Below are 27,540 nucleotides of genomic sequence, written 5' to 3' on the forward strand. Positions count from 1 at the left end.
ATACGTTCGCGACGTTTTTTTCGTCGTCCATAGCTCAAGAACCAGAAGAGATATCGATTTCAAACAAATAATAAATACAAATAATAAACCAGAAAGATTCAGAAAGGGCTCTCAAAAAAATTGCGTCGGTGGTTTTTTTACCATAGCAGTTTGAAAAAAAGGTGAAAATATATTGTAACGTGATATTAAAGAAGTATATTTTTTGAAAAAAACCCATTTAAAGTTTTTTTTTTATAAATCAAAAAAACGACTAAAATATGATTTCATCTCCAAACAATTTTGTGCAACGAAAAATCATGTTTTTGACATCTGATGAAATTTTGAGAAAAATCGAATTTACAGTTTTTTTTTTATAAAAAATAAAAATCTAAAAAAAACATTACTCAAAGTTGGTAAAAATTGATTTTCGACTCAAATATCTTTACAAAAACTTGAAATTTAGGCTTCAAACTTATTTTATCTTGTAAGAAATATTGTTCTCAACATTCTGAAAAATGTTGAGAAAAATCAAATTGACCGTTTTCTTACAAAAAATAAAAACCTAAAAAAAAAATAATATAAGTTGGTAAAAATTGATTTTCGACTCAAATATTTTTTCAAAATTTTGAGATACTAGCTTTTTTTTAATTGTGCTTATAAGAAATATTGTTTTAAACATTAGGACAAATATTGAGAAAAATCGAATTGACAGTTTTTTTACAAAAAATAAAAACCTAAAAAAAAAATTTAAATGTTGGTAAAAATTGATTGTCGACTTAAATATCTTTTCAAAACTTTGAAATATTGGCTTAAATTTAATGTTTTCTTCTTAAAAATATTGTTGTCAACATTCAGTAAAATTTTGAAAAAAATCGAATTGTCAGTTTTTTTCCAAAAAATTAAAAACCGAAAAAAAAATTTACAAAAGCTTTTAAAAACTGATTTTCGACTCAAATACCTTTTTAAAAAATTAAAATATTGGCTTTAAACAAACTTTATCTTATAAAAAATATTATTTTCAACATTAGAACAAATTTTGAGAAAAATCGAATCGACAGTTTTTTTTTACAAAAAATAAAAACTTAAAGAATTGTATAAAAGTTGGTAAAAACTGATTTTCGACTCAAATATCTTTTCAAAAATTTGAGATAATAGCTTCTAACTAATTTTTACTTATAGGAAATATTGTTTTCAACATTAGGACAAATATTGAGAAAAATCGAATTGACAGTTTTTTTTACAAAAAATAAAAACCTAAAAAAAATTGTATAAAAGTTGGTAAAAACTAATTTTCGACTCAAATATCTTTTCAAAACTGTGTGATATTGGCTTTAATTTATTTTTATCTTTCAAAAAATATTGTTGTTAACATTCAGTAAAATTTTGAAAAAAAATCGAATTGACAGTTTTTTACAAAAGTTGGTAAAAATTTACTTTCGACTCAAATAGTTTTTGAAAAATTTGAAATATTGGCTTCAAACTTATTTTATTTCACAGAAAATATTGTTTTCGATGTTAAGAAATTTTTATATAAAAATCCAACAGTCCATTTTTTCATAAAAAATAAAATCTACAAAAAATAGTACGCAAATTTGGTAAAAATTGCTACGAGCACATATAGACAAACTTTTAAGCAAGAGAAATCGACAGACGGGATGGGAAGTTATCAGTGTGGGTCACATCACAGACTCTTTTTAATTCTTTGGAGTTATTTTGTTGGGCTTCTTTTAGTTTTGACATTTCATAAAACCTAAACAAGTTTTAACGCCCAAGGGATCGGTTGTATTGCTCAAATCGTGCAACAGCAAAAAGTTAATAAAATTGTTTGGGGCGCTATAACATTTTGAATTTGGGCAACACGGTTTTGAGTGAAAAGACCTAATGGCAAAAAAAATTACCAGATGCCAAAAACTTTTACATTTTTTTTCCAAGCTTCTAAGCTCAAACCTCTTTGCCTTTTATATAATTTCATTTCTAGCTTGATCTTATCGTTTTCGTTTACAAAATTTTGTTATTTCAATAAAATTGTAGGATACTTATTGCAATATGTATTACAAAGTTCAATTGTAGAAATCAAAAGAGTCAAAAATGACATATATTGTCATTTGACAAATATTTTCAATTATGATTATCAATGAAAGCTGTAAGTGGCACCTTATTCTCCTCTGGACTGCATGTAATCTGCAATGAAATTTTATTTTTATGATTGGCAGCTGTCTTGTCATATCGCCCACACTTTCGAACAAAAATGTAATTTTATTTCGGACCGATTAATGTTACGACCGACGATAGTGATGATAAAACAACATCAAAAATAACAATAAAAGGTAACTTAGCAATAAAGAAACCATTTGTAAAATTAAATAGAAACAAGAACTATTTTACTTTAAAGACAGTACACACTGCATTCAAATTAATTCACTTTTCAAACAATTCATGTTTGAAGAAACAATGTTTTTTCCTATTTTAATGTTAATATTCATATTGACACAATAACTTCAATTGATAAACGAAATAAAAAAAAAATCAAATTAGAAAACAGTCCCATTATGTATAGTGTAGCCGTACCATACATACAGGGGAGGTGCCTCACCTACATTGGATTAATTGTTTATTGTAATTTATTAAAAACCTCCATTGTATGATAGTGAATTGATTGTGTTTCAAGTTTTTTTTTGTTGTTTTTGAAATTTAAAACGAATCTACATTCAACAAATTTGTTTCTATTTCTATTTTGTTTGATATAATATTCATTTATGAAATAACGTTAAAAAAAACTTAATTAATCCAAAAAATATCAATAACTTTTAAATAATATAACCCACTAAATGAATAATATTTTATTCCATATAGATTAAAATACAGGATCTCTACACAAGTTGAAATACTAAAAATGTGTTTCATATATTCCAATCACAAAAACATAAATACAAATATACAAAAGTATATATCTCTTAATTAAAAACAAAAAAAAACTATAAACTGCGATTTTTTCTGTTTGAGTATATCGCACGATACTATAAATTTATTCGCACCAAACAAGCAAACAAACAAACAAACGAAAAAAAGCAAACCAAATCAAACACTCACTCTTGCAATCAACACAGCTAAAAATATCTATAACCTTAAAATAGGATAAAAATGTAGCTCACAACCAACAAATACCAAAAATAAAAATAAAAATAAAAATAAAAATAAAAATATTTGTGCCCTCTCTCTTTACGATAGACTTAAAAACATCACTAAACAAAATAAAATATATATAAATTAGCTGATAAAAGTGGTCTCAACTGAAATGAACAATTAATTGAATTTACAACGCAAACTGACCAAACGAATAAAAATTACATCCGTAATTAATTTAAAAAGTCCTTTTATGCAATTTTCTACACTCAACTCATTCCTGATTTTTATTGATGCTATAATTTTATTTTATATGGCCAATCGTGCTCATTAAACCTGATTAGCGCCGCCGGCAGCCGGCCTTTCAAATGAAAAAGACCTATTTGGAGGTTGTGTATTGAGGTTTGGATGCATAAATAGAACCTTTTTGTGAACTAATTTTAAGGACTATCACATTTGTTGTTTTATTTATTAAGCACGAGTGTATGTGTATAGTTATGTACCACAGCGGTGTGCCACGTACATATGTATAGCTACTGATTCTAATGCAATTAATATTAATATATGACATTATGGTTATACAAAAGAAAAAAATGTAGCTCACTGTTGCGCGGAAATTCAGGCGCGGATACTTAAGGGGACATTGGGCAAAGATACTTTTTTTATTTTCCTACCTTCGAGGTTTGATTTACAATTTTCTTTGATTTCGTACAACAACTTTAACAGAGTTGAATACCCAAAATTGTTTTGAAAAATTATTCTGAAAATATATTTCCACAGGAATTTGGATATAGAAAATCTAACAAATAAAGGGTGGTTAAATTTTAAGGGCCGATTTTGGTTTTGAATAAAACACAAATTATTTAGGAAATTATTGTCATTCCTTTTTATTATGATAATATTGGTATGGTTCAATTATGTATGGAACAAAATATCATCAAAATGCTCTCCACAACCATGGCGGCACCATCGCATGGGGGGTCCAAATTTTCGATAAAACTGAAGCATAATTGAGGTTCTATGACATTAAAAAAATATATTGGGTGGCGCGAAAGTCCGTTGACAAATAGGGACTAGTGATTTGAAACTCTCAACCATTTTTGTGTGCCAGTAATGTTGTCAGGGATGGAGGGGACCTACAGTTTAAAACCGAGTACGAACGACTAATTTGAGAAGGCAATTTTATGACAAGAATTACTTTTGGAGAATTTGTACACCTATTATTTCGTTTTTGTAACTATTGGAGGAACTTTTCGTAAGGAAACTTCTGTGAAAAAATCATAATTCCTGACATTCAATGTGGTTTTCACTAAAAACACTCGACGCTGCAGCCTTGCTTAAGTTTCAACACGACATCACCACAGCTCTTAGTAGCCATCGTGTCTCCGTTGAATTCCTTCTAGATGTTAAGAAAGCATTTAATAGCGTATGATTTAAAGGCCTTTTCCATAAACTCCACATGCTTGGCTTTCTAATTGCACTAATAATAACTATTTTCTTTTTTCTTTCTTCTCTTCAGGGCTGGAGTTGCTTAAGGATTGAAGTTCGGCCCGTTTCGATACAGAATCCTGAAATCTGACCAACCTAACCCAGTCAATTGCGAGAACCTTCTATACGCCAAAGATTACTTGACCCACTGCTTCTCAATTTCACCACATATATCCGTGAGGAAATTAGAAGGACACATCCACCGGCTCTTTTATTTTGTACCATAAATAGAGTATTAAAATCAATTCTGCAAAGGTGAAACTCATTTGCTTAAGAAGGCCGTCAACTTTCGTCCGTAGAGGATCCCAAAAAGCAACAATATGCAGAATCTTGAAATTAAAACTCCCAGATTTATCGTCAGTTTCAGCCAAGAGAACTGTCTAGTTCCTGGGAATTTATTTCCTGGAGCTACTTATGTGCAAACAACTGCTGAGACCAGTCATTTTTACACCATCTCCAAAGCGGCTATGAAACAGTTAAAAGTCTTCGAAAGAAAGATACTGAGAATTTGCACTGGGCTTGTCTTCGACACAGAGCGTCAAAAATACTTCAAAAACGACCGCATCTATTCTGAAGCGAGAATAACTACACTGGATAACTACCTACTACTTTTGGCTAAGAAGGTAGTAGGTAACTCATTTAGCCACTCGAATGAACTTATTAGAAGAATGACAACCAAACAGAGACTGCCAGAGTCCTGGTACCTCAGCGTTATTATGGATTGAAACGTAATTCAAGTAAACAACGAAGATGCTGTTGCATTCTACGCTGATCCCTTGTCAGCCCAACGACGACGTGGCTAAGCAAGCCAACAAACCTCAAACCTAAAGAAAAAAGAGGCTGGGATGCGACCCACACTGATAACTTCCCATCCCGTCTGTCGATTTGTCTTGCTTAAAACTTTGTCTATTTGTAGTCGTATCAATTTTAACCAAATTTGCGTTCTATTTTTTGTCGATTTTTTTTTATGAAAAAACGGACTGTTGGATTTTTATATAAAAATTACTGAACATCGAAAACAATATTTTCTATGAAATAAAATAAGTTTGAAGCCATTATTTTTAATTTTTGAAAAGCTATTTGAGTCGAAAGTAAATTCTAACCAAGTTTTAGTATTGTTTTTTTTTTTAGAGTTTTATTTTTTGTAAAAAAAACTGTCAATTCGATTTTTCTTAACATTTTTCAGAATGTTGAAATCAATATTTCTATTAAGATAAAATAAGTTTGAAGAATAAATTTCAAGTTTATGAAAAGATATTTGATTCGATATTCAATTTTTACTAACTTTGAGTAATGTTTTTTTAGATTTTTATTTTTTATAAAAAAAACAACTGTCAATTTGTTTTTTCTCAAAATTTCATCAGATGTCAAAAATATTATTCTTCGTTGCACAAAATTGTTTTGGAGATGTAATCATATTTTAGTCATACAATTTTGGAGATGACAAATTTTTTTTTCAATTTTTTTGATTTATAAAAAAAACCGTTAAATGTATTTTTTTCCAAAAATAATATACTTCTTTGATATCACGTTACAATATATTATATACAATTTAATTCAAGTCTCTAGCGAACGTATCTACACACGCACTTTTAGACAGCATTTTACAAATCTTTTATTTCGACTCTAGGGACTTTGAAAAGTCGAGAAATGTCAAAAGTTTCAATTCGACAAATCTGAAACATTACAATAACTTATAATGGAAGTTAGGAAAAACCAACAATGACAAGCGGGCAGGAACTCCCCGAAGATAACGAAGAGAACCTAGTTTTATTTTAAAAACGCCATACATGTATATATTTAACAACATTTTAATTTAATGTTAAGCCAATGTATATAAACAAATCTTGAATCTGTTTCATTTTTTTTTTTTTTCAAAATCACTCTTGGAATATCAATTGCCCAAAATCCAGCAATTCTGCTTATTGACGAATCCACTGACGTGAAAAGCATAGCTCACCAATAAAGACGAGTTTATTCAAAAATGTATCATCTACTGTTGCCATTTTCAGGCCACCGCTCCGTTCTGACCAGTGGCGACGCTTGAAATTGTCAAGAGGTTTTAAACTTGTTAAAATTGTACCATTTAAGATTGTAAATGCAAGTCTTTATGCATAATGCTCATCAACGACGAGCGTGAGAGGTGCAATTGTTGGGCACTACCACAAGTTGAGTTCAACGGCTTTATAGCGAAATCGCGATTTCCGTGGTTCAAATTGAATTAAATAGTCTGAAGGTGAAAAATGACAAACGAAATGCAGAAAAAAACCTTGACTTTTAGGTGAGGTTCAAATTTAACATCGGCCCTTAAAATCTAACCACTCTTTACATATGTATATTGTTGGAAAGCTTAGCCCTAGCATCGTTTTTTGTACAGGCAAAAAGCTGTAAGCCATGGGGCTTAGGCAAAATATAGTATTAGATAAAAATAAGATCAACATTTAATTGCAATAATTTACCCTTGAACTGAAATTATCAGTCACGTTTAATGAATTGAAAAGACCCCAAACAAATAAACTTTTATACCAATTCGCTTAATAGTATGATCACTTCCATACTAACTTTCCTTTCAGAAATGATTTTATTTTAAAATTATCCGTAATTTTTTGGTATTCTATAAATAGTATATTAGAAAATTCCCAATAAAACCCATCGGCAGTAGTCACATTTTTGTATCTTAAAATTGGTATAACTGTCCGAATAATAATAAAAAAAACAAATAGAAGAATGTTTTGGGAAAATCAAAAGTTAAAAATAACTTCAGCAAAAAAATCTAACTAAAACTAATAAAATGACAATTTTCAAGAAGAAATGGTAAGAAAACATCTGGAAAATGAAATTGAAAAAAATTTCATAGCAATTGCAGCTTTGACATAAAATAAAAACTTCTAGAAGGGATTACTACATTAACATATGGTGTTAAAGCGAGCTTAAAGCTCGACTCAATTCTTAACATACCTGAATCGAGTTGAAATGAGCTTCATTCGGCTCGATTCCGGTCGGGGATCGGAGTCCAGTCAAAATTTGTGAACAAAAACCTGTGTGGAGGACCTGCTTTTACAGATATGGTCCGTTTATTTGCATGTTTGTGTACAAAAAATATAGTTTTCGTTTTTGAATTTAAAAAAAAATTGCACAAGGAGTGGGAAGCATATTTTTGTATGGTGCTGAACTATTCAGTTCTTTATTGTTTAACACGAATCAAACTATCTCAATTCCACCTAGAAACCCAAATTTTTAAATCTTCTTTTGTGGTGGAAACACCAACAAGATTTATTTAATCTTAACCTTTGGTGGAAGCAAAACAAAACTTAATTATCTTTTCTATTGTTTTCTCTTGCAAAATAAGCCCAGTTAGTCCATGTTCATCAAAAAAAAAATAGATAAAACAGTAACAGATTGAGTTTTTTCCCAATGGAAAACACATGATTCCAAATGCAATGAACACATCCATCCAGATACATATGCAATATCAATCGTAATAACATTTGAGAAAGAAATCAAATAAGATCCATTCGAGACTCGTATAAATGTCAAAAACCCATCCCTAGTAAGAATCTACTCTAACCTTTATCGCTAGTATTTATAGTATGGATATTGTTTTTGTTATTCGTGTAAAATCCTACTATACTATCTATAGATTTTCCAACAAAACACAGGCAATATGAGCGGGTTGAATAATTGAAATGTCATTCAAACCAACCCTGAAGCAGGCCTACCGTAATGCAGATGAAGCTGAAGCATGTTTGGGATTCAGCCATCATTCGCAGCAGAATTATCTCAGATAAAAGGTCCTGCTTCGGATAGAAATTCAATGTTTATTCGAGTATCGAAATCCAATTTCCAGTTTTTCATTATCAGAAGTTGGTACGCCTCCTTGAGTCTACTATTTGGATGCGTTCGTCGAGTAGTTATCATTTTGAAAACACTATTAGTTCAGTTTAAGACTCACGATGAAATGTGATATTTCTGGTATTGAGCAATAGAACTTTGAAAACTTGGTTTCAAGAAGACAGTGCCACATGCCACATAACTCTAGCTAAAATGGCTTTACTGCATCGTTCGTGGCGATATCAACTGTCCGCTTACACCACATTTTTAATAGGGGTACAGATAAACCTATAACTGTTGAGCACATAAAAACCAACCTTCGTCAAGTTATGGCTGAGATACCATCCAATATGTGTCAAAAAGTGTTCGAAAATTATCGCAAAAGAATCGATGCTTGCAATAATTCGCGTGGTGGTCATTTAAAAGATGAAGTGTTTCACACATAATGTCAATGTTCAAACTTTAAAATAAAAAATAAATAACATCATGAAAGAAAAATATTTAAAAACACAAAATGGATAACCTTGTTTTTAGGAATTTATTTAAAAAAACCTGTTCTAACGGTTTTCAAGCAAAAACATAGACAAATTATTTTGCAAGTTTTATTTTTAAATCTTAAATTATATCTACTATTCTAAAACACGTCTTTGGATTCTTCATATGAACTGTATTATGAATACCATACAGTATACAATCTAAAAAGTATCTTGGCCAGTGCTTAAAAAAGAAGTTAAGTACGCAAAAATGTAAATCTTCCGTCGCTCTTCTAGTGTCAACGAATATAGCGCCATCTGTTGCCCGCGAACATATTTACATAGTTAGACCATAATCTACGAACGAGCCCCGTTCTTTTATATTATTATATATTAATTATTCCTGATATTTTCTTAACTTCTTACTATAATTGTTTAAATTTGTCAATTTTATTAAATTAAAATTAATTCTGGTCTTGATTTCACTGAATTTATTACATTTTGTTTCAAATTATTCTGGAAAATGTTCCACTATACCAGCTTTCAAATATAAAAACCGCAGGTATAAATAAAGTTCGAACCTTTGTATTATAAAATAGTTCGATAGTGCAGTGCGTTTAAGTTGGTGAAGTGAGTCGCATAATATCATCCAGAACAGCCACACATTATAATGAGTGTTAAGGTAGGTAGGTAGAAATGGCGATCTCAAGGCAACCTAGCCTGAGATCCAATTAGCGCTGTAGTGCGCCGTTTTGATACCAAAAACTCGTTTGACCTTTAATTGAAAGGGATAGATTGATAGAGAAGCTTCATAGCGATTAAGTTAGAGCCATTTTGTCGCATTGAGAAAAAAGTATAGGTCTCTAATCTTTGTCTCAGATAGCTCATCGAGTTCTTGAAAGAATGCTTTACCAAAGTATTTCATTCTGGTGTATGCCAAAGCAGGACATTTGCAGAGGAAATGGATAATGGTTTCACTGGTCAGCTGGTCACTACAGCTACGGCAAAAGGTGTTGTAAGAGATACCCAACTTCTCTGCATGAACTCCTATAGGCCAATGTCCGGTACAAACCGCAACAATTCTGGCTATGTCTAGCCTTGGCCTGCATAGAAGATCGTTTGTACGGGTTTTACTAGAGGTGGGCCATATCTTCCTAGATATAATGCAGTTGGGTAAATTGCTCCACCTCCGGTTTGATTCAGTTTGGTACATAGAAAAGATTTTACCCTTCATAGCACCAAGAGGAATGTTAACCATTTCCGCAAGTGAGCTATGAAGGGTTGATCCTTGCCTGGCTAGCTCGTCAGCCCGTTCTGGGTGACACCGAGGTTAAAATTCAGGCTAGCAAGCTCATCGCGACATTGCTGGACCAATTTAGATGAGGATGTGGCCGAGTTAATGGCTTTGATTGCTGCCTGACTGTCTGTAAAGATAGCCACATTTCGGTTTTGGTTTGGGTTTTGTTTAAGTATCTTACATGACTCCCTTATTGCCAGCAGTTCAGCCTGAAAAACGCTAGCAAAGTCAAGAAGCCTAAAGGATTTGGGTACATCTTTGAGCCGTCAGTAAAGGTTGTGTCGAAACCTATCGACAAGATGCCATCCTCAGAATCTTCTCTCGATGGGAAAATAACCTTAAAACCCTTACTAAGGTTTAAAGTGGGAGTGCAGAGATAACACCTGAGGAAATTAATTTCGTAGTGTTGCTGTGACCATAAGGTTTTGATTCCTTCAGCTAAATAGCGCTACAGAAAACTATGTATTTAATAAAAAGGTCGATTGGTAACGTTTAAGGCGTCCGTTGGGCAAGTGTTAAGGTCAGTTTGGAAAAAAGTTTTAAGAATTTGAAAATGTTTTTGTCAATATTTTGAGCGCGATTCAGCTGTCGCTGTCAAAATTACTTATAATTTAAAAACAAACCAATAGATGTCCCACCCATATTATATAACTTAGAAGAATTTCTGCAAAAGGTCAGACATCGATTTGTTTTTTCTTTTACCTATCCAAAATATTCTAGTTTCCATCTAAGCTAATATTTTATATTGAAAAAAAAACAAAACATTTTAATGGAAAAGTTTTTCTTTTTATAGCTCTTTTATTCGGAGCTAAAAACGACCCTTTTCTAAAAACAAAATCCCAAATACGCGCCTGGGAATACATGCAGATACAATATCTATCTAAAAAATATGTAAACTGGAAAAAGCCATCAATTTTCTATCGGAAGGGAGGTTACATGTTGCAAGGACTAAAAACAGCACACTACACTATAGATATTTGTTCCTGCTTTGACTCCGTCACCAACACCGACTTCGACACATGATACTCTCTCTACCTCTAACAAAAAGGTTATATAATGTAGCTTTATAAGTTGAAAGTTAAATGGGTCCCAACACAAGTTACTAATTTAGAAGCATTTATTTTTGTATATCAAGCTCCCAAAAGGATTGGTTCATATACATAAACACATGCATACGTATAACTATACACATACACATGTCATTTATACGAGTATATGATTAAATATAATCAGGATGTATTGTTCTTTTTTTTCCGATCCGAGTATTTGCTGCTTGCGTAAATAATTAATTTGTAATAAATAATAAATAAAAACATTGTAACTATTAATGAAAAAGAGGCAAATTTATCTACAAATTCGTGAGAAAACATAAAGGACATAAATATTCTGTGTTGTTGTTGGTTGGGTAATGCGAATTATAATTAATTGGATAGAATCTTGTCAAAACCATCATTAATTTATTTATGATATATTTCGGAGCTTCGTGTTAAATTTTGGGTTGTAAATTTTAATTGAAATGTTTAAATTTTGTGTGATAGTTTTTATATATGTACATATATTTGAAAAAATACAACCTTTTAAAATAAGAAACCTGGAAACACAAAAAAAAGGTGTTTCCAATAACAGGTTTCATTTTATGTAGAGGGTAATTTTTTGACAAATAACATCTAAGCTATTAGTATAAGAATTTTACATAATATTGAAAAGTGGATGCAGAATTAAAGTCGGAAAGGGTGTCACACTTTAATGTTTTACCAATTTTAAAAGGCGAACAGTGACAGTTCTTGGTTTTTCTTAGATAACCTTGCAGCAAGGCTTAGTCTGAATAGTTCGACAACTTCTTGCTTGTAAAAGCATTTCTATAGTCTTTATTTAAGGCTAATTACAGCCAAACCGTTTATAATACAATTCTAGTACAATTTAACTCCAACCTATAAAAACAAACGTCTTGTAGAGGGAAACAAATAAAATGCGTTAGTTGGAGAGCCAAAGTTTTTGAAAACCTTGAAATTGTCCGGCTTACTGTTAGTTGCGAAATTTTATGTAAGTCGTCGGTTTTAACCATATATAGGGTCCGCCATCTAACGTTTTTTCTTCAACTAGGGCTTATTTCGTGAATGGTAACACTTAGCTCATGTCTGATTGGACAAATAATTAGTTTTATCCTTCCGTTGAAGGAATATGGTTTTGTATACTCTTGCACAACGCTTACACAAAAAAAAATCAACTTTTCAGATGAAGCTCATTTGGATCCTGGTGGGTTTTTCTTCGAAAATGAGCAAGGAGTGGCCGTTACAGTCAATGGTGATCTTTATCAGGCCTGTTGAAGGAATTTTTGTCCACAAAAATTGAAGACGAGGATATTGGCAACATTTGGTTTCAACAGGACTGCTAATTTAAAGAAGCTGAGAAAAACAAAGATATACTTTCTCTGAACAAAATTGATGAGATTATTCTCTGCAATTCGATTGGTAGAGTATTCCACAAACGAACTACAGACACGAAGAATTATCTTTCTGCAATAGTATGTGAGAAGCGCGGTAAGATTATTAGCTAGCCTCTCTGAGAGTGGGCAAATCGAAGTAGTTATTCTAAGTAGCTCGGATATTTTGTATGTATTATGTTGTGAAGAAGTGTCACATTCATATGTTTAAGATAGTTTTCGAGGCTTGAACCTTCAAGATAATTTTGAAGATGAGAAACACTGACGAATCGCTGTATGCCAAAAGTAAAACAAATGGAATCGTTGATGCTACATTTAATTTTCGTTTAAGTGTACCATATATTCTTCATATGGCATCTGCGATGGCATTACAACATGTTAAACGAATATTTATTTGATAAGCCAACTGCTTTGCTTTACTCACATACTCAACACTTTTTCCATTTAAAATCGTCATAGGAAGGTTTTCATTATCAATTTTTCTTCGAGAACAAGGCATGCTCACTGATTTGAAAGGATTAAGGAGCAGTTTATTTGAAACGGCCTATTTCTGAATATTAACTAAGTCATTATTTATTAGGTTAACACACAACCCAAGATGCTCTAGCCACAAAAGTTGTAGATAATAATATCGTCTGCATATGTACAAAAGAATGTTTAACAACATCAGGTAAGTCATTGATGAACATAGAAAACAACAGAGGTCCAAGAACTGAACCCTGAGGAACTCCGCTGTTCATTTTATGGGGGCTGAATTTTCCGATGTCAGTTTTTATTGATTGACTTCTATTTAATAAATAGCGCTGAAAGAATTGAATGGCCGTCCTTGAAAAATTGAATTTATTGCTTAACTTAGACAAAATGATATATTGACCTATGCTGTCAAACGGCTTTGAAAAATAATGCAGAAATATTATAACAATTTGCCGACGATCCAGAAATTCACGAAAATCTGTTGTGACCTTAAAAACAGCAGATTCACAGCTATGTTTAGCACTAAAGCTTGATTGCCATTTAGTTAGAGGGTTATGAAGTTCCAAGAAAGTTATTATTTGGTCAACTACAATTTTTCTGCAACTTTGCTGAAAAATGGAAGTAAACTTATCGGCCTAAATTGCATTATTTTTGTAGGAAGAACTATTGGACTTTTCCATTGTTCTTATCTCAATATTATAAATTGATGAATTAATTATGTGTAATAGTGGTGCTATAATGACAGTAAAACTTATTTAATAAACTTTGGTAGGATGTTATCCAATAGAGTTAATTGAACTGATACCAGTAATTAATTCACGAGACTCAACACAATTAAATTTGAAAGCATTATCATTTTCACTGACATGCAAACTACGTTTGTAGCTATAGGCATATGTTGATCAAATACCGACTTCAGCACTTGTGGGTCTAGGGAGCATTTAGATGATTTTTTGTCCCTAATTACACAAAGTTTCTCCAAAGCTCCTTAGAACTTAAATAGAGTTTGAGATTTTGAGAAAAATACGGTCTTCTACTATAATAAATAATACTAGTAACTCAGTTGCGAGAGAAGATATATTGGTTCTTATTATATTTATACGATGAAGGATTTCTTTTATATCTCCTGAAAAACTGATCCCTTTCAAGAACAAGCATATTAATTTCGTAGTTACAAAAACTAAAATTTTTACTTTTACTTATTTTTTGTACAAGTGGTATATAATCATTGTATAAATCAATCATTAATTTATTAAAAAGAGAAACTTAAGTTGAAACATCAGTATGAAGTATATTATTCCAGTTCTTATTAAGTACGTTTTTTTGGTATTCCATACACAGTACAGTGAAAAATTGCCAACAAAAAGATCTGTAGTAGCCAGATTTTTGTATTTAAAAATTTAAAAATAATAAACAAACACATAAATAGAATAAAGTTTTGTTAAAATAAACTTGGGAAAAAACTTAACTAAAACTAATAAAATGGACAATTTTCAAGAAGAAATGTTAAAAAAACATCTGAGAAATTGAGATTCTATAAATAAATCATTTAACAATTGCTTCAAGGATGGGGTGTGTTCGTAGACTGCTACATTAACATGTGGTGTTGAAACGAGCTTGAAGCTCGGTATTCTTTATATACCTCAAACGAATTGAAATGAGCTTGATTCGCCTCGATTCCGGTCGTGGATCGGAGTCGAGTCAAAATTTGCCAAGGAAAACCTGTGTGAAGGAGTTAGTTTTACAGATAATGCGTTATGGTTTGTTTATTTGCATGTTTGTGTACAAAGATATAGTTTTGGTTTAATCAAATTAAAAAAAATTGCACACGAATCAAACTACATATCTCACTTGCCCTTCATAAGAAACATCGAAACACCATTTGCATTTTAGAAAGTGCTATCAAACTTAATCATTTTTAAATCTTCTTTTGTGGTGGAAACATAAACAAGATTTATTTAATCTTAATTTATGCCACATAACTCTAGCGAACGCATTAAGTAGAGCTTTCGTTTTCTTTTGGGTGGAAGCATTTCAACATCAAGCAAAGTATCAAAATCATTTTAAATTTTGTTTTTATATTTTAAAATAAAATGACTCGCAACGTATTTTCTTAATTAGTTTGTTTATTTTTACGTTTTATAGATTTTGGACACATTTGTAACCGACGAAGAAAGAGATGTAGCAATGAACAAAATGAAGGATGGAAAAGTGGCAGGCTTCATTGGGATACCAGCGGAATTTTGAAGTATGGAACCTTTGAGTTAATAAGCAAGCTTACTGCAGTTTACAACGAGGTGTTGGAAACAGGTATGATTCCTCAAGAATTTAGTGAATCAATTATGTTTCAAATCCACTAAAAATGAAGTTGGGCTTTGATGACGAACTATCGAGGAATATCTTTTTAAATTCGTGTTATAAAATATTAACAGCTATTCTGCAAACACTGTTCAATAAATGCATCGATGAAAATAAGCTGATGAAAGAATTTCGGTCAGGCTTTAGATCCGGTTACTCAACAATCGATCATTTCTTTGTTTTGCAAAAACATTGTGGACTCATTAATAAGAAGAAGGAAGAAGTAACACTCGTTTTCGAGGATTTTAAGTCTGCATTTGACACGGTGAATAGGCAAGCTCTTTTCTATAAGCTCTTTGGTATGGGAATGTCCTTAAAGTTTGGAAAATTCTTGCAAAGCCTGTGTATGGATCGTAATGCAGGAGTTTATAATGGTACAGAAAGGTTGGATTGATTCCGAAAGGAGTCAGGCGTCAGACAAGATTGTACGATGAACCCAAGCCCATATTCACTCTGTTTATCGAAGACTTTTTCGATTTCTCACCTGCTGGTTTCGAACACGCTGGGGAATTAATTAAAGCAATGTTGATCGCGGATGATATTTTGGTTTTCGCGTCATCTCCAGAATCACTACAGCTTATGATAAAGCGGATTTTTGTGAACTGTAAAATATGGAACCTAATAGTAAACATGGAAAAGTCCTAGAAAAAGATTTTCAAGAACTGAGGAGGTACAAACTGCCTCAATCAAAAATGAAAGGAAAGCTTAAATAAATACAAAATTGGGTGGCACAACAATCCGTTCGCAACTAGTGCCTAGTGACTTACAACTCTTAACCATTCCTGTAAGCGAGTAATGTTGTCAGGAATGGAGGAGACCTACAGTTTTTATGCCGATTCCGAACGGCTAATTTGAGAAAGCACTTTTTCATGACAAGAGTTACTCTTGGAGAATTTGTCAATTCCTCGCAAGAATCAGTATCCTTGAAAAGACTTTAGATTGGAACAGGCAGGGATCGGACCCAAGACCCCTGGCATGACAGTCCAATGCACTAACCATCATGCCACGGGTACTATCTATCTATCTAGATTTTAAAACAGCTTGAAAATAGGTTCTGTTGTTTTTATTTTTAGAATTCAGACTATAGTTTTAAAATTGGTTTTAATTGTGTATGAATAACATAAAATGGAGTTAAGTTTAGCAAAGACAAAACCAAAACTTAACAAAGAACAGCAAAATTGGCCACTCCGTAATTTTTAGGTATTTAGAATCAATATCAACATCTGATATTCATATTTTCTTAGATAGTCAGGCTGCTATTAAATCTCTCTGTCTGACTCTGTCTCTAGAAACTCTAAAACAATACATAACTGTCGATAATCTCTAATGGAGATGGCACAACAGTTTAAAATTCACTTTTCTGGTGTGCCGGGCCATAGAGACATTCCAGGAAACTGTTGCGCTTAGTACACTCAAGCTATCAGTAAGGATTAGTGTTTTTACTGCCCATGTTTGTGCGATTAAGAGAGCTTTGAGTATTGCGGTTACTTCTGAAATGTAACTTCCGCCTGAGTCAGCTATGACACCTTGGCAAGTTATGATTTCCTCATTGTGTGCGTTTATTTCGACGATTGCATAAGTTGAGTAGTTGCCCGTGGATGATCCGTCAGTGTTACGTCTTCTTATAGGCTTGATAGTTTCCACTAGTTCTTTGTGAAGCATTTGGAACGACAGACTGGAAGTGTGTTCCTTTTTGTAGTTAGAGAGGCATTAGGTGTCTTTTCCACGGTGGAGGATAAAAGGTGTTTCGGTGTACTGGAGTATCTATAGGAATACATCCGTAAGCCTTCATCATGCTTAGAATTTTGCTCAGAGATAATGTAGTTTTAGTTTTTTTCTGGACAGAGCTTCTTGGGAAGGTTTGTGAAGATGATGAAAACCGTCTGCAAGAGCCTTACTAATCATGATGATCATGACTGATCTTTTTTGTCCAAGTCGGTGTACTGAATTGAAGCCTGCTTCTATTATAAGGGCTTCAATTGGTATTGTCTTAAGTGCTCCTGTAGATGTTCGGTAGCATTCGTTTACGGCTATATCGAGGCTTTATAAGTTTTTTTTTAGAAGTCCACATGTTGAGTGTTATTCCATGCTGAAGGAAGCCTTCAAATGGGGTCCTTTTCGACGGGAACATATCATTTTGCCGGCGCCTTAATTGGTTTGTAGTGTTTTTGATGTGAATATCCCATTTTAGACTGCCACTGAATGATATACGGAGGATTATAACTCCTTTTTTCAAATGGACGTTGTTGTTGCGAATCATGACCGGAGTTGTTAGGTATGAACATTTCTTTTTTCTGCAGAGGTGGAGGGCTTCTATTTTGTAGGGAGGTACAATAGCACCCGTTTTTTGTGTCCAAGGATATATTTCATCGTCTGCAGATTTAGAGATTGTGTTCACCTGCGATGGATCACATGAAGCTACCATGACAATATTATCAACATATACCCCGACGAAATCAAGATTATGCTTTGGCTGCGCTAGTTATTCCTTTATAAGGACATCTTTATATGCATTGTAAAGGTATATAAATAAAGGAGATCCTTGTGACTTTTTTTTGTGAAATAAGAACTTTTATAATGCTCTAAATACTTAAAAAAATAAAGATGAAGTCATCAATGACATAAAGCTACAAATAAGCAATTGATCAAGGAAAGATTGCATGAAAAAGATATGTTGCAGGTACCCTAGCCATTGTGCCCATTTGTCAATTTTTGTTACTTTTCAAATAGGTATCGGTTCTTTTAATACTGTTCTTTTTACATCCAAATGAAACCCTTTATTGAAAAATCTTTATTATGTTATTGACTTAAAAGATGAATGACAATTTGTCTCTCAAGCTAAAAATATAATTCCCTTAATAAAATTCTTCGTCATTCCTGCATCTCAGCCAGAAAACACAGATATAACTCAATTCAACTTATTGCACACGTAATCTCCTCAAACGTGTGTTTCCAACATACACAATACACATTAGGTAGGTCCTCATATAAGGGCGAAGAATTGAAGATATATTCTCTCCTACATCTTGACCTCCAATTTATCCTTGTCAAAAGAAACATTGCAATTTGCAATGACAAAACCGCAAATCTTCTTCAAATAATTGCAATATGTCGTCCTCGTCTTCGTCCTGGTCCTGGTTGGTATACGGAAGATAGAAGAAAAAAAACACTGAAAATGTAATTCCTGGGAATCGAACAAAGAACCAGGACCAAAAATAGTCTTGCTAGCAATATCCTTGCGTTGCGAGACATTTTGTAATCCTATTTCTCAATTGTCCAATGCATTTATATGTTTTGTGTATATTTTTGTGCGATGGGTTGGAGTTAGAGTTGGAATTGTCGTTGTCCTTTACTTTCTCTTTATTTCAAAAACCAAAAAAAGGACCTTACCTCCTATATATACACATATAGGTAGATACGGACGAACCAAATATACTCTTATATTTATACTGATTTCTGATTCCTTACGTAATATTCCTTATTTTCATTTTTTGTTCCTTGTGCTTTGTTGTTGATCCAAATAACATGAAGCAATCCTTCTTAAGAACCACATAAGGATACATAAACTAAGGATATCTCTATTATGTTGTTGAGCTCCTCCTCACCACACACCATCTCATCCCGTCCCATATATTCACCCACTAACTAACTGTACACAATTTCATTCGTCCTTGTGCCCGAATACAAAACATTCATATAAAAAGAAAAATAACTGAAAACTTTGAGTGGAAAAAAAGGATTCCAAGTATTATGTTTGTGGCATCATCGTCTTCGTCGTCCTCGCTAGCAAAACGAATGCGATTTGTACGTGCTTATCTTAGATTTTTCTTCTTTTTTTTGGACCAAAGCAAAAGAATCGGGTTCGGGATCGGAATCGGAATAGGAATCGGGACCGGGAAAGGAAATCAGGACTACTTCTTGTCCTTTTCATCTTCATCTCAGCTTGAATTTCTCATTTTCTTTCTTTTTTTTATTGTTATTCTCCTGCTTCTGCTTTTGCTGGCTGGCTGGCTGGAAATTGTGCAAATAAGAATGAAGGATTTTCTAATGCTCATTTATATGAGAAGTGTATTAATGTTCGTTTGATCCTTTTGCCAGCTCCATTCTCTCGACCATTCAAAGGGAATATTATTACTTTAGAGTAATAAAAACTAGTATCAAGGATTTTAAGGAGTTTTTCTCTAGATTTGTGCTCTTCATGGTCATCCATTTGGATGAATAACTACTTCGGAGTTGGACAACTACGATAAGAAGTTCAACATGAACATATCCTAAAAATAGAAGTCCCTTAAGTGCGTTCCTCTTATGGTTTCTTTTTGTCCACACAAGTTTTTGGTTATGATCCTGAGGTTCGAAGGGCGCGTTTGTTTTTTTGTGGAAGGAAGTTCAAGCGAATGGGTTTTGTTTGTTTTGTAGTACGAAATATTAAATTTCTATATTTTACCACCCCCGTTTCTGAGTTATAGTTGGATATTGATTTTTCTATCTTGCTTGCAGTGTTTTTTAAGCGCGATATGATGTCCTTTTGTTGATTTAGTTTGCTTTCGCACAGAGGAGGAGATGGGTGTGGATGTGGATGGAATATAAACAAAACGATTAATTGATGGGAAATTTGATATTATTGTCACAACAATTTATTAGTTTGATTAAAAGGGTGTGTTTCAACTTGTTGATCAATGGTTGGCCTTAGCGTTGAGTCATTTGGGTTTGTGATATAATAGGTCATATAAATGTGTTGTGCATATTTTTTATGTATGTGAGTAAGTAAGTAATGTTATTTTATTTATTCACTTCATCCATACATTAAATTGTTTCTTATATTTTTATGATTTGATTCGGTTCTTATAGAATCAACAAATGAGTTATTATTTCTTTAAACAAAAAGGTTCGACAATGACTTTTGCCGTCAATACAACTTTTTCTAAAAACTTCTCTAGATTTATAATTATTTTTAAATCAACAATATAATTAAGATACGTTCCAAATTCTAGTTGTTAAATTCATTTATGAGTTTTTGGCTATAATTCAGTGCTATTTGTAAGTATTTGATGATGCAGTTCCAATCTTTAATTCCATTTAAGAAATCTATTATAGTGTTCATATCAAGCAAACCACCTCCTAATGTCTCTCAGCGAATACTTCTTAAAATTGGTCAAGTTCCCACAAATTGTGCAGGGGTCTCTTCTTCGTTTGATTTGAGAAGAGAGTACAGTTTAAATTTTCAGTTTCTGTCCTTCGTGTTCCATTGAGTATAATGAGCCCTGCTCTTGCTTTCAGTATCCAGCGAATTTTGGAGACATCCTAGTCATCCGAGACGTAAACTGCATCAGCAGTAAAATCAAGCAAATGGTATAAGCTAAGTGTTCTCGTTTGTTGTGATGCTCTTTGCAGAGACTCTAAGTGCTCGCGCTCGATTATTTTAACTGCTACGCCATCCACAACCAGCTTAAACAGAGTTTTGTTGGTCACGATCTCATCCAACTGTTCTACATCTTCCTGATTGAGGCTATTTTCATAGCTCCTAAACTAGAAAATCTTATTTTCAATTATCAGCTTGGCTAAAAATTTTGGTAACCTATTATTTGCGTAAGAACTGAGAACTCTTCCCACATAGTATACATATGACATCTCATCGTGTACTCAAAGACAGGTTTCAACTCGTATTCAAGATTCAAGACATAGTTAGGCGTCACACTTGGCAGACCCAGTAGTTTTTTGTAGAAGTATCTTTGCATCTTTTCCACTTCATCATGTTGTAAATCCCCCCATACTTGTGCTCCATAACCAAGAATAGCCCTTGTAACCGCGTTAAAGATATCAATCAGAAGTTAATTCGACATCTTTTTTAGTGATAAACCCATTCCACGTAAAGTTTAAGCTCTGTCTAGCTTGTTTAAATCGTTCTTTGAAGTGCTCCGTTAGGCTTATTCCGGAAGCCATATATCAAGGTACTTGTATTTGCTAACAACTTCAATGGTTGTTCCGTTGAGCTTCTAATTTTCTTGATGGCTTAGTTTTCTACCTCCTTTTATAAATACCATCGCTTTCGATTCCTCTAGGTTTATAACAAGATTCCACCATTGACAGTATTCTGCCATCTTATTTATCATGCCTTGTAGTATGTCTGCTATTAACACAATGTCATCCTCATACATTAGCAATCGAATTTTCATTCCATTCAGCGAAATACCCCCTGCTATGAACTCATGGATATCATTTATATAGAGTGCGAAAAATAGTGGACTCAGCAAGCAACCTTGTTTAGCATCCATCGTTGTTCCAAACCAGTCTGGCAATTGTTCACCATCCCATACCGCAGCTGTTGTTTTATTATACAGATCTCTTATAATTTGGATGAGTTTGTCAGTAATCCTTAAGATTTGCAGTTTGTATAAAAGTGCTCTTCGGTCGATATAGGTAAACGCCGCCGCTTTAAAGTCAATAAAGAAACAGTTAACTTTCTTGTTGTCATTCATTTGAAGTTTTATAATATTGAAGAGGTTAAACAGATTATCAGCAGAGCTGTAACCTTCTCGAAATCTAGCTTGGAACTCATTTAGGATACTATAATCCTTTCCTCATTGCTGTAGTCTTGTTAATGGAACTCCGGCAAAGATTTTTGCAATAGTGGCCAAAAACGATATCCCTCTATAGTTTTTGGACAATGTTTTGATCACCTTTTTTGTAAATTGGGAAAATAATAGTTTTTTTGAAATCTGATTCCACTTTTCCACATTCAAGCAACCGGTTGAAAAGTTTGGCTAATATATTTATTGCTGATTGTGGGGCTATGATAAGGAGCTTTATTCCTTTTTGTATTTTGAAGAAATTCATTTAATTCGTTGACCGTGATGGGGTTGTCGAGAAGAGGAACATCAAGATTTTGAGGCATGCTTTCGATATGCACTTCGATATGTATGTATTGTAAAAATGCTTTTGATTTTGCACCAAGTATTCAATACAAAAATATCGGTTTTACAGGGGTTTTCAACGGAGACGCTATAAAAGTAGAGCGACAGGAACAGCAAACAACGGTATTTTTCTTCCCGCTCTTTTGACATGTCTCTTCAATAAGATTTGCCATTTCATGATGGAAAGATAAACGAGTCACCAACGAGTCGAAATTATTAAAATTTACTACAGAAAGTCAGTTGCCTCAACAATAAGAGCGCCCAATTTATGGTCGTTATAATCGTCCTAGCAGATCAATAATTGAGCGTCTAGCTGAAAAATTTGAATCCACAGACACAGTATAAAATGTTCCAGTCCCAATGAGACAAAGAAGTGCCCGTAGTGTCGAGAATATTGCTGCCGCTGAGGCTTCAGTTTTAGAAAGCCCAAATCGTTCATAAACTGACGCAAGAACTGAAGCCAACGATGAAGCTCATTTCTGGCTGAACGGCTTCATCAATAAACAAAATATGCGCTATTGCTCAGGCAGTATTCCACTCATACTTCGTGAGTCATCACTGCATCCCAAAAATAACCGTTTAGTGTGGTTTATGGGCGGCGTCATTTGGGTGTACTTCTTCCGTGATGGCCATGCAAAAGAAATCGAGTTCCATACATAATGGCATCGAATGCATTTTCACAGGAATACACAATTTCATTGATATCCAAAACCGTTTTGGTTTTATTTAAAAAAAAAATTTGTAGCGCTCTTATTGAAAAACCCGATACATTCCGGTTCTCAGACCAATAAGGTTTTGATTTTATTAAAAATCATATGTATTAACCTTATTTTCCGAATTAGAACTTATCAACTTTTTGTCAAAATTGAGGGATTTCTACAAATAAGGATAAATACTGAATAACCAGAATTGTAAAAGAATGCAATCCATTGGGAATGTAATCATTTTTAATCATTTATTAAGTTCAACTAAAAGATTGCATTCATTGATTTTACCTAAACTTTGGGACTTTATCTTTTGCAATCATTTGACCAGAAAAAAACTGTAATTAATTAAAAGAAACGCAAAGACTTCAAAAAAATGCAAAGTCTTTAAAAGAAAGCAAAGACTTCAAGTGAATGCAAAGAATGCGTTGAAGTCTCAAATGATTGCAAATAATTGATTGTATTCAAAGAAAAAATTATTGCCGTTTTTTCCACGCTAGAAATCATGATTAACCGCGGAACTGTGTGCGAGTAATGTTGTCAGAGCTGGAAAGAACCTACAGTTTATATGCCGAATCGGAACGTCTAATTTGAGAAAGCACTTTTTATGACAAGAATTACTCTTGGAGGATTTGTCAACTCCTCGTAAGAGGCAGTACCCGTGGAAAAAGTTGGGTGGCACAGGCAGGGATTGAACCCAAGACCCATTGCATGACAGTCCATCGCACTAACCATCAGTCTACGGGTACTGCTACCATTGGTAAATATTGAAAACTGATATCGTAATGAACAGCACTCTTAGTCGCTCGTCGTACAGACGAGAATATTCAATTAAAAAATCCAATTGATTTTAAAAATCTGCAAGTTATTGTCGGGAAGTCAAATGGGTTTCAAAAAATCATCTTAATCGGCTTTTTAATTACTGAAAAAGAATAAATGGTTTTGGATGGCCTCTGGTCCAAAAATGCATCATCATAAGTCTCGCCAAGCGATGTCAATTGGATCCATTTAAGAGCTAGCCCCAAAACCTTCAGAAGATCTACAAAAGTGTTTATAAAAGTGCTACCTAAAAAATTGTTAAGCCCTTAACGAAAACATTTTTGGAATATATTTTCCATTTCCATCGTTATCATCAGCTTGGTTCCCTGGTTGAGCTTCCTAAAACATTAACTCACATTTCTAAAATGATTCGAAGGTCTAAGAACAGTAGGGAGTAGATAATATCAAAAATGTCATAAAGCAACTTTAACTACTTAAAACAACAAGGCTCTAGAGCTAATATTTGATTTTCCGTTTACACAATTTTCAATACCTATATAAAAGGGTTGGAATGTGAAAAACACCAAGATAAACTGTGTCATTTTGATGTCTATTATTTTAATCCTTATTTCTATGTCTATAATAACTCTAACAACTTCCGATATGTATATGAGAACCTCAATTGCAATTGCATAGGTACCTAACCTATTCAACAAATATCCTACCTAAATATACACGGTACAAGGTTCTTGCATCTTTCCAAAGCCCCATCCAAACCGCTTAATTATCGACAAAATATCTATACTACAGACCTTATCGTGCCAAAAAACATTTATAAATCCTCTTGAGGGCTACAATTATTATTCCAACAGGATCCACATTCCCTTTCGCTTCACAAATAACGATAATAGTCACCAACGACACGGGCCAAAGATGAACCTCCTATTTACTCTATCCGCTTATACCCTATACCTTCTACCCCCCCCCCCCCCCAATAATCTATATTCTATGAGTATGTATGTCTATAGAGAGAACTTATTTCATACCTATAGTTTTAGTCCATTGTGCTGATGGCCTCCAATCGGGATAATGTTTCGGAAACAAATCCCTCGTCCAATAAGTTTGCAGAACAACCTTGTACACCACCAACCGGTCCAAAGTACAACCATTGGTCGATGGTTGCGATGCTGCAGTTCCGCTTCCGAATATTCCATCGACATTGTTGTTGTTGTTGTTATTGTTATTATCCTTAAAATTGAAGTTCTTTCGATTTGAATCGAGGAGCAATTGATTGTAGGCTAAATTTGTCGAATAATTCACAATACCATTGTCGATTTCGTTATTTTGGTTAGCAACGGTATACGCGTATAAGGACGACGACGATGAGGACGATGGAACTGTTGCTACGGCTGCTGCTTTTGCAACGGTCAGCAAGGCAGCAAGGAAAAGTAAAACACCGAACAGACGATAAGAAACGGCACTTCTTGGAATTAAGAGCAAAACCGATTGCTCTTTCATTTTGGAAGAATTTTATTTATTATTCTCAAATTTAATTCCAATCACAATTATTTTCTATTTCTACATTTATTTTGTTGCATGTATTTATTTTTTCACTTTCCACGAACAGAAAAATCACCACAAATGGTTTTTCTTTTTACGAAAAATTCACCGAAAAGCGTATTTTTCTCCACAAAGTGCACAAGAGTAACATTAAATAAAATATCACAAGCACCTCGAAAACTTTATTTTTACACTTTTGGTGGAACGACCTTAAACATCCGTATCCGTTACAGAGTCGACATGAACTGAACTCTTCCGAAAACCGTTGTGTGGAATTTCTTCACAAAAATAGCCCAAACGCACAGCAAAAGCGAAAAAAAAGAAAACCAGAGAAAGAGGAGAAATAAAATATTTTCTTCGAAAATGGGGAAGCCGATGCCGAAAGCCGAAAGCCGAAGCAGAGGCAATGTATTTACAGTTTGTTCTCTTTTAGACTTTGTGAATGAGTCGAAGTAAAAGTCGAGTCTTGCTCTTGTGTTTTGAGTTTTGCGTACATCACAATTCCGAATCCGAATCTCAATCCCAATCCCAATCCCGACGTCCATCGCCCATTGTGCAGTTTTTGAAACATAAACATTTTGTAAATTACGATATTGCCAACACTATGAATTGCCCCCATTTCCGGCTGCGGGTTGGGTTTGGGTACCGGGTGGTTGTAGAATGACATTAAAGCGTATACGCTACGCAATGAGGGCGATGTGGCTGAAGGTGTTTATTACCTGTTGTTATTATTGATAGGCTGGTAGAACGAGGTTGAATAAGAACAATAATTATTTGGGAATGGAAAGGTGCGTTTTTGGGGGTTGGTTGAGCTCTCTTCTCGTCTCTTCTCTTGTTGAAAGCAATTAAAAAAGGTTAAGCAATAAATTGATTTTGTTTTTTAAGTCGGTATAATTTAAAAAGGATTTATGCTATTGATAATGGGGTGCGAAGTAACAGTTGTTGTCTCTTAAAATTATGTTTGATATTAAGTGAATGAGTAAATTTAGTTAGCTCTTAGCGAGTCGGGGTTAATTTCCAATTCGTTGAGAAAGTTAAGTTTGTGAGTCAACAAGACAACAACATTTACATAGTGAATTTAAATCAATAATTAACTCTGGAAATTAATGTAACAAACAGAGAGTCCAACAAGACAAGTAAATCTACAAATATACTCGTACATATATACTTGTATTTTGATTTACATAAACTAGGGAATAGTAAACTGTCTATTCTACATACAAAAGTAGTAAAAGTTTACCCAGATATAACTTTGAGCATTTAAGACATACAATTTATTTTCTTTGAGGAAACATTTAAAAAAGCAGGAATTTTGTAGTGAATTTAAATGCCTCAGGACGATACAATGCAATATTAAAACTTTAAAGAAGACATTGTTAAAAATGTCATTCATGAACTAACTCTCCAAGAAATTACTCCCCCCCCCCCCCACAAAAAAAGGAATGACTGCCCAAAAAATTGTATTTATGTGACTGAGATTTAATTTATGCTTTTTAACTTCCCACCATAAGTTATTGTAATGGGTCCGATTTGTAAAATTAAAAATGTTTTCATTTCTCGACGTATCAAGATCCCTAAAGTCGAAATTAAAGATTTTTAGAAAGATGTCTTTGCGTGCGTGCGTACTAGAGTGACCGCAATAAATCGATTTTCGGAATTGGGTCGAGGGAACCCCATAAAATGATCAGTCCTTGCAGATTTCTAGATAGCCAAAATTTCAGCTCGATTGGATAACGGTAAATGGTGCCGACACACGCTCAAAGTTTCAAAAAACTCTCTCTTTTCTCTGTTTTGCGAAGTAAACTAGCCCTAGCTCCCAAACAACTGTCGCTATTTAAGTTAGTACTGTTACACATAATTCACATGCTAAATGTTTTTACCTTCACTTACAACAATGTAGTTAGTAACCAAAAAGCTTTCAAATCGTTGATATTGTTTAATTAGCAAAAGTGCATGTTCGTATATTTCAATAAAAAACAAACGCGCTTTTTATTCGCTTATTATTTTTAATATACAATAAATTGACTGATTAAAAATTGTGAGTGTTATTTCTGTTGTGTTTTCTACAATATTTTTAGTCATTTTAAGGATTTTACAGATATTTATTCCGTTCTTTGATATGGCATCCACATCAAATATA

The 27,540-nt window shown here is 33.3% G+C and overlaps 1 protein-coding gene across 1 annotated transcript in view; it reads right to left on the reverse strand.

Moving 5' to 3' along the window:
• Positions 1–25,645, reverse strand: part of LOC129939606 (uncharacterized) — a 182,742-nt gene extending 157,097 nt beyond the window's left edge. Inside the window, exon 1 of the mRNA XM_056047680.1 lies at positions 24,887–25,645. Coding sequence (XP_055903655.1) covers positions 24,887–25,358 — 472 coding nt within the window. The 5' untranslated portion in view covers positions 25,359–25,645. The remainder of the gene's footprint in view (positions 1–24,886) is intronic.
• Positions 25,646–27,540: the final 1,895 nt, after the last annotated feature.

This window comes from Eupeodes corollae, chromosome 1, assembly GCF_945859685.1.
Source record: "Eupeodes corollae chromosome 1, idEupCoro1.1, whole genome shotgun sequence".
Lineage (NCBI taxonomy): Eukaryota > Metazoa > Arthropoda > Insecta > Diptera > Syrphidae > Eupeodes > Eupeodes corollae.